This window comes from Gouania willdenowi, chromosome 21 (assembly GCF_900634775.1).
Source record: "Gouania willdenowi chromosome 21, fGouWil2.1, whole genome shotgun sequence".
NCBI classification, from domain to species: domain Eukaryota; kingdom Metazoa; phylum Chordata; class Actinopteri; order Blenniiformes; family Gobiesocidae; genus Gouania; species Gouania willdenowi.
In genome coordinates, this window is record NC_041064.1 from 27,113,727 (window position 1) to 27,128,346 (window position 14,620).

Here is a 14,620-nt window from a genome sequence, read left to right on the forward strand (position 1 = left end):
TACAGATTACATTTTAGCAATACCAATTCTTGAATTTACATTACGAGGGCAAAAAAAGTCACCTATCCATTCAAATGCATACATTTACAATTTGTTGACGCCATTTTACATCCCTATTTTCTGACTATTGTAAAAAATGATGTCTAAGAAAAAAACTAATCTCAAGCTTAACCACAATATAGTGATTTATGTCAGACATCCCAAGAAGAAACCTTTTTCAGAGGAATGGTATATCTGTGTTTACTATATACAACAAATGCTTCATGCACACATTTCTGCAAGGTAGAAGCTATAGGATTTTTCCTCGAATCAGCTAGTCACAACAATTTTTGAACACGTTTTTTGGCTGGCAGGGGAAAAAAGCAAGTTTCTTTTAAAGTGAAAGAAAAGACAGAACAACTGTAATACTGCTGAGAAAAGAATTTATCAATAAATAAAAACATTCCCTTTGTAGTGATCATATGACAGCTGCTTCTTTATAAGTTTCTCACCTTCACAGGCTATCATAGAAAAATACTTCTGACAACATTCATTATTACACTATTTCAGGTTATGGTCACTGTCTTCCATCATATACTGTACCTCTGCAATTTCCTCTCTCTGTGTGCATGTGCGTGCACATTTGTACAGTATTTAGATTAATCCAAACTAGAACATCAGCTTCAATTATGAGGACACTCGACAACGATTTGCATAGATCACAGGAAAGAGAAAAACTAAATCTTATGTTGTACGTCCTGTGATGGGCATCACAATATGGCCCAATAGCTCTGTCAGAAGCAACAAAGTCCTTTAGATGTTCAATAGAGAGAAAGCATCAGATGCTGCAAACAATGAAGAAAAATTAATTCTTAAAAAGAGGACAGACAGTTGGACATTTTGGCTCGTGTGCAATTTCTCAACATTTAGTTCCAAATATAGAGAAAACTTGAACAATAATTAAAAAATGGAAAACAAAATGTAGTGTAAGTTTGAAACTTTGCTACTTTCTGATGAAGTACATTATGATTTAACATACTAGACACTTCGTACAAAAACAGAACCCTGATCATCTAAGACAATTATCTACAGCAGTGCTGTCAGGAAAAAAAGGTGGTACTTTATCTGCTTCAGAATTAGCTACCCTTGTTTTGTTTTTTAAATAGATCATTTTAAATACAAGCTGTCTTTTTACTTGGTTTCTAAACTTATTTAAGTCAATTTTAAATCATAATTTCAATTAAATAATATCAACGTAAAGTTAGTTGTTACAACTTTAAAGTCCCTCACCACGGTAGCTGCCGTACTGTCAAAAATGAAACATAAATTTCCCAGATGTAAATTCAATCCAACACTCCTGTTTTTAATGGGAGTGTTGAAAAACAGAAGAAAGCCTGTTGCCAACAATGAGAACCAGCTCCAATAAACCAGAATATTCAAAGGAACAATTTGGACACAGTACAATTAAACTCCTATTGTGTGTGAATAGTGAATGGTTTTGTTTTTCACACAAAAACTGCACGAAAGCCTGGTGTAAAAGGTGTGTGCAAAAAAACACCCCAAATAATATTGAAAAAGTTTGTGGTGATTGTGTCAGTCATGCATTTTGTGTGATGTGTGTATAGCAATGTACTTTATCATCCAAAATGACAGTTTACGATGCCAAAATATTAATTTCCACTATTAAAATTCCCTTATAACATACTAAATGTGACTTCAAGTCATGACTTACTGAGTTACTCATAACATAACTTTAAGGAAAACGCGAGATTAAAGCTTGCTCTGCTTGTTTGTTCTTCAGAGAAGGTAAACCGATGGATGGCATTTCATGGCTAATAGATAGCAGTGTGACGTTGGCGACTGAAGTGTCTAAGTCAGCATCATGACAAATCAGACACACTAACATAGGATAAGTAGGCTTAGCTCTACTAGACAAACACTTTTGCTGTGCTGTGTGGTGACAAACTTGACCTTAACAGACATGCAAAAACGTGTACTCTAAAAGCTTGGATACGAAAGATGTTAAGAAATTCAGTACAAAAAGTTTCATGGGCCATTACATATACAAAGGTGAGGGATTTGAGAGGCTGCAAACACCTGAACTTGGTATCAAAGTGAAGAAAAACTGTATCAAACTGGAGAAGAGACATGGCAGGAGCGCAGATAGAAGTAGTAAGTACATGTTCACAGGCCTTTCACTTGTTTGCTCAATTTTGGACAAAAAATAATGAAATATAACAATAATTGCTATTTACACATGGCATTAAATAAACATTGGGCAGCTGTGTTAAGATCAGAATAGAAATAAAACATGATACTTGCCATCAACAGACCTGCTGAAATGAGCGGACGTTAAAATAAAGCAGAACTAGCTTTTACGTTTTTTGTAAAGCTGTGGGTTTATCGCTTAAAACAGAAATAGTTGCTAGTTAAAGGTCAACAAATAAAGGTTCAGCTTGGCCAATTTCATGCAAAAGTCCCTAATATGACCAAATTTCAACTTAATACTTTCTTCTAGTGTTCTTCTCAATAACCATCATAAATATAAAATAAATGTTAGCACTGTTGCATTGTTTTTATATTCTAAATGTTGTTTGATGGCAGTTCTTTAATAGCTTATTAACACTTGGCTTGAGCTTTTGGATAGGAGTCAAGTCACAGACTTAATTGATATGTCAAGATGGAAGTAAAAAGACAAGAAAACATTGGGAATCAAGTTTTCCAGTTCCTTTGTGAGGAGCTGAGGAATGCTCTCATGGTTTCTAGGCTGTGCAGCATTTTAAAACATTGAACCATCATGTTGCTCCAGTGTCTGAGTTTCCGTCAGCTTCTTGTATCACTTCAAACTATTTTTGGTGTTTACTACTTTTAGTGCCACCTGTAAGCAACCTTTCAAATTAAAACTTAAGAATATTAACAAGCACCAGTGTGTGAATCTCCCTTTTTACGTGTTACATATACCACCAGGTGGTGCATGTACATACTGTGCATCAGTGACATGAAGTCAGGATAGACAGATGAGGCAAATAATGATAAATTACAAATGCAACAAAATGTGTGCACCAATCTATTCATTTTCCACACAATGTAATCATTTAGATTGTCCCCCCGGAAAAAAATAGCCGAATTTAACCATTTCCTGTACAAATTTGGGGATGAGACTCACAGTTAGGCAGCAAGGTGACTGCATCACCTTGGATTGAACAATCCAAAACAAACTGTGCTGCATGATATGAAGTTGGAGCAAGTTGCTGGTTTCCTGTACATCGCTAAAATTTTAACACTTTAATTATGGGCCCTGAATTTATATAATTTAGATGACATAAAATAATATGTCTAACTTGTTTGGGCTCAATGATCATTCATAAAATATCAGTGAAAAGGCACAAAGTAAGGCAAACAGTGCTCTTGCCTCATGTAAGGGGTGCTCATGAGCCCAAGGATTGTTCTTCTACTGTTTAGCCTCGGGGTGAGAGACAGCAAGTTAACTATGATCATTGTGGTTAGTGAAGTGCAGCATCAGATTTATTTATTTTTTTCATAAAGGACATTTTTATCTAAAAGAAGTGGTGGATGGATTTTTTATTAGAAGTTAAAGTTAGAGTCCAAATGTTGTATTAGCTTCTGTGTTCATATTTTTGTAAATCTGATTCTGAAAAAGTCAATGCCCCCCCAGTCATGAGCCTCACCACACATTACTAATGCATATGCAACCTCCCAAATCTCATGTATTCACTGAGAGAGTACAGCATGTATATATAATACATTATATGCAAATTTTACATTAATAATATTTTGGTACAAAATGCCTCTTCCTGCATCACTGCAGCGACCCAGTTCATTAACAAAGTCTTGGTGCGTTGTTCTGTCCAACACTTGAGAGATCAGTGCAAAGAAGGAGATTTCAGTCTATTCCTCAGCCTCCTCGCTTTGCGGGAATGGAAGAGTGACCGCATGCTCTTGAGCCAGGGCAGCAAGCTCTTTGAGGAACTCACAGAAGATGACGGCGCTGTAGACTGCATTCTTCACTCGCAGTGCCTCTGCTTGTCTTTCCAGGCCCGATGCTCCTCCACCACCACTGCCACCACCTCCCCGGAATAGAGCACTGTGCAGTGATTGGCTGCCATCCCGGACATGTGCGAAGGCCAGCTGAGCGGCGTGTCGAGCCCGGGTTGGGCTGTTGGTGTGACGGAGGATCAGGTCTCCAAAAGACGATTTGCGACTCTTCACTGCAAAGTGAAAAATTTGCACAATTATTCAATATATTTGCAATTATTAAATTTATATTACACAGGTTAAATTCTCCAGGTTCAACTCCACCCTGCTCGGCCATTTTTGTAGTTTGATAGAAGAGATATGGCTATGTAGCGGCGCAGAAAAAGTTTATTCACACGTTATTTATACAATGTCAACAACAGAAGACTTGTCCATCCAGCTTTACATGTTTGAGCCAGAGTCGGACCCGGCGGAGCGAGATGAAAATGAAGATGATGAACCTGCAGAACCCTAACAAGTGAGCTAACACAAGCACCGAGCTAACGCTAGCGCCAAGCTAACGTCACGAAATGCATTTTAATAGTCTTTTCGGAGACAAAAACGGCAAAATGAAATGACTAATGAAAACTTTAGACTTAAATTAAACCACGTAGGCCATATCATCAAGGATCTAAAACGAGCACACAGCGTTAACATATGAAGACGGTGCAACTGCTAATGCTAACAAAACAATGACAGGGACGTCTTATCATCACACTTTTTAGCGTTATTTACAGCTTACCGAAGTGCTCTGTTTGTCGTCTCCAAAGATAGAAGGAATTGACCCTCAATCAGACAAAGTCTTTCGGCAAATCCTTCTTTATACTGGCGGAGGTTGATGAAGCAGTCATCCTTGAAGTGCTGCGCACACACAAAAATGATCTTACCCACAGATGTGGGTACATTTCTGTGAAAAATAAAACTCAACCAGGCACCGTGGCTCAGGTGGTAGTGGGTCGTCTTCTGATCGAGAGGTTGGGGGTTCGATCCCAGTACCTGACTATGTGTCGAAGTGTCCTTGGGCAAGACACTGAACCCTAAGTTGCTCCCAGTGGTTGACTAGCACCTTGCATGGCAGTCCTGTCCCATTGGTGTGTGAATGTGAGAGTGATTGGGTGAATGAGCTGATATGTAAAGCGCTTTGAGACTGCTTCAGTGTGGTGATAAAGCGCTATATAAATCTAGTCCATATCCATATATACTTTGAAAAGGTTCTGATGCTGGGAGACGGTGTAATGAAGCGTGTGGGTTACTTCATCCAACAACCAAACATTTTGATTTCTCCTCTCGTAACTTCTGCATCCTGGAGCTTGGACTACAAAATAAAAGCAAGAAATAAAAATGGCGGATTGCTCGAAGTGTTGGGCCTGGAGTCGATGTCCTAATTTGGCAGTTCCGCTGACGTTATTGTTCAAAAAATGTAATAGAGAATCGAAAAAGATTGAAAAATATGACCAAAACAGAATATAAAGATATCAACGGAGCACCTGAAGAGATTAATTTGAACTTTTCTGTGCTTCTAAACAATCTAAATATACATCAAAATGCATTTAAGGGCTAAAAAAGTGGATTTAGCATGATATGTCCCCTTTAACTGGCGTACCGTAGATACCGTGTCTCTCTTAACAACCTGCGACGGATTATGTGCAAGAAGCGCGCGCATGTGTGATAGATAACGCACGGAGGAGATGGCTGACACACACACACACACACACACACACAGTATTTATAATAAAAATATACTAAATGAGGAAAATAAAACTAAAAACTAAACAATATTTATACAAAAAGTACACAAAATGACAACAGAAATGAATACAAATATACAAAAAGGCTCCAAAAACACACAAAATTACTCAAAAAAATATACACTACAGAAAAATACACCAAATAACAAAAAACATATGAAAATGACTCAAAATACACAAAACTAAATATTTATACAAAAATACACAAAACAACAACAGAAATGCACAAAACTACACTAAAAAAGATACAAAAATACACAAAAAAATTCCAGAATCACACTGCAATGGCAACAAAAAACAATAATTATACAAAAAATGCACAAAAAGACAATAAAAGATACTAAAATACACATAATGACTCCAAAAACATACATTACAGAAAAATACACCAAACAAAAAAAATGTAAAAATGAGTAACAAAAACAATAATTATACAAAAAAATGCACAAAAATACGCAATTATACACTTTATACTCCCACATGAATGCATACTTCCGACGGGCACTGTACTAGTTTTAATACATTTTTAAGAACTTTCACAACAATCTTAAGACTTGACCACCATTTCAAGCTACCATTAGCAGCAAGACATTTTTACCTTAATAAACAGCCGTAGTTTGCAATTAATTCACACTCTATTCAAGTGTGAAGTGGCCCAAAGCTGCAGATAGGAGAAAGTGGGAAACAAATAACGACCTGGCAAAGATACATGAGATGACATGCTCCCAGGTCAAGGTATGCAATCAGCTTTAGACTTGACTCAGGGAAGAGGACCCTCCCTGCCTTGCATAGTCCTGTGGGCTGTGCCAATTAAACAACCAGGTTTCTCACGACTGGGCATGGGACAGGTGTGCACCAGTGGCTGGGAAAAATAACATCACTTAGGTGGCAGAGAATCCACCAAGGAAAGGGAGGATGGTTGACAGAGCAAAGGCAAGAATCAGAATTGCTTAAATCCCAGGAGAAAATTGCAAGGGAATCGAATTGACCAGTAAAATCAGTCGCATGCCCTGTTATTTCACAACAAAACCACAGTTCACAGAGCATCAGCACCCATGTCACTGAGAAGGTGGGTACAACCGCAGAAACGCCAGTGGAGGACTCCACCCTGTAGTTGCCCCCCTTTGATGAGGATGTTGTGCACTCCTTGGCTAAGGAATTACATCATGACAATGACAACACTTAGGAGTGCAGATCAAAGAACAGCAAAAGAGAACTTCAAAGGAAGAGAGCAAAGAGCAGTTCCATCAAAACATGAAAGCTACTTCCTCTTAGATGATTGAGAGTAATAAAAAAAAAACATGTACAGTAAGTAGCAATATGCAACTATTCGAGTTGGTTGCAACATGCCAATAACCAAGAAAGAAGATGAAGAGAGCAAAGAGCAGTAGAAGAGATCATAGGGCACAGATCGAGAGTGAAGTGGGCCAAAGCTGCACATAGAAGAGAGCGAGAAACAGTTATGGGACGCAAGCTCAGGCTTGATCACCCTGTAGCTGGCCACATTTGGTGAGGACGTCAGGTGTATAAAAGGCAAAAACATTCACTGTCCTCACCATTACATCGTGTCGTATGTGTAGTGCCTAGTTTCTTGTTCCCTACCTGTTTCTTCTGCTCGGTTCCCCTCACCACTTCTACATTGACCATTCACTTGCCACTTTTACAATTGGAGAGGGCTCCTATTTTTCATTTTATTTTATAGTGGCTGTCACCAGTTAAAAGACGCACAGACTTGGATTGACACACATTTGGATTGATACACACTTAACTCAGTCAGTGCCATTGACGTAATAGTATGTCATTTCAAATCCAAACGCTCAGTGCCATTGACGTAACATTACGTCAATAGTGTTTTTTCACAGAAATTACTAAAAGACACAGGGAAGGTCCCTCATCAATATCTAAACTGTAGTGTGGTGTAGTGACCAACTGTGCCCTGAAGGTGGCAGCAGCACACCTTTGGATGATAGATTAGCCACTGATGCTGCCATCAGCTAAGGAGGAAGAGGTAGAGACCAGTGAGATTATGGTGCTATGGAGTGATATTGTAGCACCACATACTAACACAGAACATGTGTGGACCTGAGTGGATTATCTATAATGTTGCGATCTTGAGATAAAACCATCAACTAACCAGGCCAAACGGGTCATCTCTGCGTGTCGGGAGGAAGAGAAAGTTATGTCTGTGTGATTGACGAGGGGGGGCAGATACAAAATACAGTAAGCAAAACATTCAACTGTGAGCCAGATAGCAAAATAATAGGTGACATGTAGGTGGTAGCAGCGCACCTTAAGATGAGCGATCACCCGTGACGGGCAGAGCCCAGAGGAAAGGAGTTTACGAGACAGAAAATGGCGCTACGAGAGTTGATGCTGAAGTTCCCACCAGCTCACAGCAGTGCACACTCGACCACAGCATGTGTGGAACTAAGTGGACTACTGAGAGTGTGGCGATGGTGAGAGAAAACGATCATAAAACAGGGCAAGCAGTGACACTCGGCATGTCCGGGAAGAGGAGGAGTTGCGTGTGTGGAGAATGACGGGGGAGAGACTTGGAGGACGGCCAAAATAAAGTAAGAAATCTATTCAACTCTGACACAGATAGCAAAATAATAATTTTGCCATGAAAAGCAGTGTTGTTTTTGTAGTTTTAGAGAAGGAAACCAATGGTGGGGTGTCCCTGAAGCAAAAAAAAAAAAAATGCTTGAAACTTGCCTGTATTCAACTGCTGATTACAGAAGAACGAAACCAGCTAGAAACAAAATAATTTTTTTCTGATGAAATTTGAGACTTTAATCTTTCAGAACCAGAATTCAGATTGTCATAGTACAAAATATTCTGTGGGTCTTTCAAAATCAGTCAAAATGCTCAAAAACGACTGACTCTGAGGGGGTAGAAATTCTGAAACCGGCTGGCACTGAAAGATTTAATAAGAGCAGACTGCAGAGCAACAAGTCTGTGGCAGTGTGTGCTCTAGACAATTTTGGAGACTCTGCACAAGAACCGTGTCTGTGTGTACAATGTTGGTACCACAACTGGCTACAACTCAAGAATATGTAATACCTTATATACTGTGCATCATGAGTAATTTGCCTAAAGGTCCCTTTGGTTATGTCACTGTCGTAAACACTCCGCACCCCCAGCTGCCTGCCCCACCTCACAGCTACATGCGGACCTTTGCTCTACCAAGTAACCAATTACCGAAAAATCCTAATACAACAGTTACACTAAGGGTGTTTTCACACATATAGTCCCATGTGACCATGTGAACAATATCAGAAAGAAACACAAGTATATTAAATAAATGATGTGGGAGTAATACGGAAGGGAATGTGGACATGTGTGTGATGTGTTTGTGTGCTGACAAAGCGGCTCTGAAAATGGATGGATGGATAGATAATTGGATGGATATTTGCGTGTGTGCTGCCTGATGGAGAGCTAGGTTGCAAGTGTGTATGCGTGCCTGTTGCCATGACGACTGCTGTGTGTTGCTGCTGAGCTGTCACTGCATGGAGTTGCTCCATTCCTCAGACAAAGGTCTTCTCTGCGTTTTTTTGCTGGCTCCGCCATGATATAAGTTTGACTAAAGTGAATTTGTAGACAACCGTGTGCAGCCACAGGGCTGGTGATAATCTATCATTAATTTGTATTGGGCTGCCGTAAAGCAGTACGTCTTTCCACCGGGTTGGATGCAGGAAAGTTGTAAGTGCTGTTGGCTCTGGCCAGAGACAGCAGGGGGGGATGAAAGACCCCCCAATCACCCCATAAACACTTGTATTACCCTCACAAGGACTACGAGAAAAAATTATTATGGTGAAAAAGTTACTTAGTTTTACTTTAAGACTGGACACCATAATACAAGTAACATCTTTTGGGCAGGCTAAAATAAGATATGATCAAAGATGTAAGATTCCACAAAGATGTCACATACTGTACTTAAGGAATATGCAAGTGTTAGGGATCTGTAATTAATGAGAAAACACTAGCTTACAATTGATGATTTATGAATCTATGAGGCCTACACCATGTCTTTATTTATTAAAAATAACTATTGTCAGCAGCGGCTTTAAGAAAGGAAGGTGATGTGAGATGTTCATATCCGTGTCTCTGGATTGGAAGTCAAATCGTGGAATGAATTACTGAGGTAAATGTATGTATGCTAATGTTTGTTATTCACTTATTTATTGAAAGGAAATCCGTTAATCCACTGCTCACCCAGTGAATCGGAGCGTCGCAGCGGCGGAACTGCTGCAGTCGTATCGTTCCAGTCCACTCTGCCTCGAGCCACCAGGTACTGCTGAGCTTTCTTTAGCATAGCGGGGAAGTCCTCGTGGGAGGCTGCAAATATCTCGATGCGGTTCTTCACAGATCCTAAAACCTGAGCAGGATCTGAGTGTTACTTTAATTTTGACTTTTCAATACAAGTACAAGGTTTTGCAACTGTGAGTGGATAACTAAGTAAATTCACCTGATGAGCTCTCATTATGAGTACAAATACACCAGAGTTAAGATTGCAGAAACAAAATACAATCGAAAAGTGAAAATCACAATAAAGACAGGCACTGTGGGACGTATATGTAGCTCAAGGCCAAGTAAACATTTCAAGGAAATTATTGATCATTACCCCCAAAGACCTTATTTAATTCCATATACATATATACTGTACACTACCAGTCAAAAGTATTACAACACCCTAATCTTTCAATATATATGTGTAACAACACATATACATGACGAATAAAGGCTTAAAGCCCCAGTTTAGTTTAATTTTATTTAATTTACTCTTTTCAGTTATTTATTGCAGTTCAAGTTGTGCAAGCCAATGAATAGTTTAAATGGTACAAAGGTAAGTAATGAACAGCTAGAGGTTAAAATAAAAGTTTGGTTACCCAAAACTTAAATGTACATTACATTTCAGAATTATACAAATAGACAGGGAACCCGAAGTGGGTTAACAATTTAAAGCTGTTCTGCAGCAATGAAGGTTGGATCAGTCTTTAAAGCTGGTGCCACTAATTCCTACAGGTGTTCCAACTTTTATTGATTACTTACAACCCCCTCTGTCTGCATAAAAGCAGTGTTGGAACACTGTACTGTGATGTGTCAGAAGTTTAGAATATATTTTGGTCTAGAAATTGATTCCATGATTTCTTTTTCAACTCAAATTGCTAATTTGTTCTATGCTTTCATTTCAGAGTGCAATGAAACAATAAACTGAATGATTTTCAATAAAAAAAACTGGAAAAAGTGTGGTGTTCTAAAACTTTTGAACGGTAGTGTATATAACAATTAAAAATAATACAGGAATTTTCACGATACAACTTAAATAGCACTTTGTTATGCTGCGCTGCTGTCATTTATTGGACACGTAACCTGCACTGATCTTAAGTCTTATTGTAAATACTGTTTTAGAGATATTGTTATCTTTTATCGCTTGCCTTTATGGCCAAAGTGTTTTTTTCATTGATTCCCTCAATCGTTGGTTAGAGGGTGATTTGCTTCTTTCTTACTGCAGGGCGAGCCAAAACACCTCACTCCAATTTGATGACGTGTTCCCACTTTGATGACAAATTTGATGCAGCACTGAGCTGGAGAAGCCGCGCCTCCAGGAAGCTCTCTGTCGTGACTGACATGTAAACAGACATGCCCACTAAGATGTGAAGCATCCTTCGAGGAGTGCTTTGTATGTATTTTCTACAGTCTATGTATGTACCAGCGAACGCCCACCCCCCACGCTCTGTCTCTTGTTTATAAAGCAGCATTAGTGGGTGGGAGGAGTGCAGACCGTCCTCTGGCCCTACGTCACAGTGCGGGGAGGAGGAAGTCAGTGTCCCGTCTATAGACACGCCCACTCATGAATATGCATAAGTAGGCGGTAAATCAGCCTGTTTGTGTAGAATTGCTCAGAAAGTGACTTGTCAGGGGCTAAAACTCCGGAAAACAGGCAAGTTTGGGAAAATAAACCTCAAATACTATGTTTCTGGGGTTCTTATAACAAATGGAGATGGTTGAAAAATAGCATAATATGGGACCTTTAACTGTTGCTCACTATACATTTGCAGGCCCTTTACCTCTTATCATTTGGCCAGCTCAGATCTCTAGCTGCACACACTCGTGCTCTAGCACAGTGTGAGTGTGCACTCAGGCTAGACCAGCCGTGGGGTGGGAGGGCCCTTGTGCTGTGGCCTCGCCTTGCCTACCAGTTTGAGTGCACCCTTGCTGAACCACAGCCCTGAATAATGGGGACATTTGATTGAGCTAAATGAGGAGGGTATCATCCTGATCGCAAAGGTACCTCACCTCCTCCAGGAAGAACAGGCCTCATGTCTAGTGCTACAGCGATTAGTCTAAGTAATCGACCATGAAGTTAACAGCATTTTCACCAAGTAATTTTATTAACAATCGCCTATTTATTGTTAGTCTCCCCTCTCAAACAGCTTATTGTAATTCACCTCCAGACCAGCGTGTGCACTGCAAGCCTCCTTGTTCCCTGTTCCCCCGCCTTCTCTGCTTGAATAAAAAATGGCAGCAGCAGGCGTGTCGGAAACAAGCATGATTTTAAGAAAAGAAAGACAAGTGCTAAAATAAGCTTAAAAACATTGAAAAGTATCGGAGTAATTCAGGTCAACTGGTGACAAAATAGTTGTTTGCACACACTGTAGAACTTCACTGGCTTATCACAAGAAAAAAAGAGAAGAAAAAGAAAGGAAGTCATTTGTGGCAGCACGACTTCTGCCCACGCTGTGAATAATTACAAAACAAGGCCTCAAGACGTACCGTTCGTATAGCGCTGCCCTACTCAAACTAGGGACCAACGTGTCTGACACTCCTCTTCTAAATGGATACATTTAGTGTTGCCCTGTACCTGGATCAGTGACTTGATGGTGGGCTGGAAGACCATGTTGGTGTTAAGCAGGAAAGAGCGCAGCAGAGGCTGAGGATAGCAGGCCAGCTGGGCCATGATGCCAGTGAGCAGAATGTTGACGTACAGCGAGTTATGGAGCATGTTTTCTAGCTTGGCAAACAGAACCACCATGAATGGACCTGCAAGGGCAAAGAGTGAAGAAACGCTCCATGAGAGGACACAAAGCACATTTCCACAAGGGCTAAATCCATTCCTTGAGTTAAAGTGATTAGGCTTTTTACAATTCCTAGAGCTAATATATCGGCATTGCAACACTCTTAAAAAAAAAAAAAAAAAAATCAGTCATACGTTTTATTGCACTTCAGTTGCCTGACAGTTATTGGTGATGCATTTGTGATGTGACAATTTGATCTGTATCAGAGATGATGTGATGAGATCTTCTTTCCTGTCATTGCACAATCATACTTAATGTTAATTAGGGATGTAACGATTCACTCAACTCCCGATACAATTCGATTCACGATACTGGGTTCACGATACGATTCTCTCACGATTTATTTTACAAAATGGGACTGTAGACAAATTTTTTTTTTAGGGAAAAAAACTAGAAAATACTGTATTATTTTCCTTTTTTTTCATTGTCAAAAGAATTCCTTGATAAACTATTCAAAACAATGCAATTTAACTAAAAATAAATCTTGAATGAAATAAATAAAGGAATAATACAAATGAAAATGAAACCTATTAATTTAAATTCTGGTTCTATAATAAACAATGCAAAGTTCTTTTTCTTTTAAAAGTGCAACTGAAAATGTATTGTGTGCCTTAACAATTGGACTTTAAAAAAACAAACAAACCGATTGCACTGATTTACGTCATATTTGTTTGGACCAGCAGAGGGCGCTGGTAACAGTGGTCGGTTGGCATGCAGATATCTTGCAGTGAAGAAGAGAAGCTATGCTAGTAGACAGAGCTAATAGAGAAGCGTGACTTTTACAGATATTCAAGTGATATTACAGATATTCTTTCGGTGCTAAAGGGGTAATGAATCATTTATTAACATATTTAAGAGTAGAAGGCGGCCAGAAAGAAAGTATTAGCAGACTCCGCCCGCCGCCTACACTTGTGGATAGCGCCCTCTGCTGGTTAAAAAAGTACTGCGATTCAATTTTCAGAAAATCGATATCAACCGTGATACCTATGAATCGATTTTTAACTGCCTTATGATTAATCGTTACATCCCTAATGTTAATACAAAATCACAGAGATATTCATGTGTGTGCAAAAAAGGCATACATTAATTACAAGTAATCACCAAGAATGCAATAATATATCAAATCAAATAAGGATAAAAGAAAATGAAAAAAATAGTTACAATAGTTATTAGATGTTGATTAGTGTATATACTGTAGTTTATTACCTCCACCAAGGAGGTTACGTTTTTTCCACTTGCCAGCGTTATTTAATTTATTTTTCAGTGAACAGTCAACTCAAAAACTAACGAACTGAATTCGATGAGATATCCAAAGTGGGATGAGAAACGAGCGATTCGATTTTGAGAATGAACCTGATTATTATACCGAATATGGATCAGTTTAAAAATAAAACAAAAGCTGTATTCAAACCTGTGGCTCATTTGCTTTGTTCGGATTCAGAAGCTAAATTGATCAAATATTTTCATATTGCATTTGGGTCGTTTGTGTTCACAGGGCAACAGTCTGTATCGGTACAAAGTGGTAACAAACGCCATTCTCAGAGCAGCTGTTCTCTCGCTTTTCTCATTTACAAAACCCAGGTTTCAATAAGTTGCAAAGGAAAGATGTACAGTATCTCAGTCAAAGGAGTCAGTCTGTGGAACACTATGGATTGTAAAATTAAAACTTCCAAGTCCATTCATGTATTTAAGAAGAATGTTAAATATTCATTGTTACAAAAATGTCCCTGCAGAGTAGCAGATCAACTTTTGTTTATATATGTATTATTGTGTATTGAT

At 39.0% G+C, this 14,620-nt stretch overlaps 1 protein-coding gene across 5 annotated transcripts in view; it reads right to left on the bottom strand.

The window, feature by feature from the left end:
- Window positions 1-405: 405 nt before the first annotated feature.
- The window catches only part of fhip1b (FHF complex subunit HOOK interacting protein 1B), a 33,097-nt gene continuing 18,882 nt past the window's right edge, over window positions 406-14,620 (bottom strand). For 3 of the 5 annotated variants that reach the window (XM_028435839.1, XM_028435838.1, XM_028435843.1), the window contains 3 exons: window positions 12,628-12,806; window positions 9,978-10,140; window positions 406-4,208 (listed from right to left, as the gene is read on the bottom strand). In XM_028435839.1, the coding sequence (XP_028291640.1) occupies window positions 3,889-4,208; window positions 9,978-10,140; window positions 12,628-12,806 (662 nt within the window). In that variant the 3' untranslated portion in view covers window positions 406-3,888. The remainder of the gene's footprint in view (window positions 4,209-9,977; window positions 10,141-12,627; window positions 12,807-14,620) is intronic. The other 2 variants (XM_028435841.1, XM_028435840.1) reach the window with 2 other exon arrangements.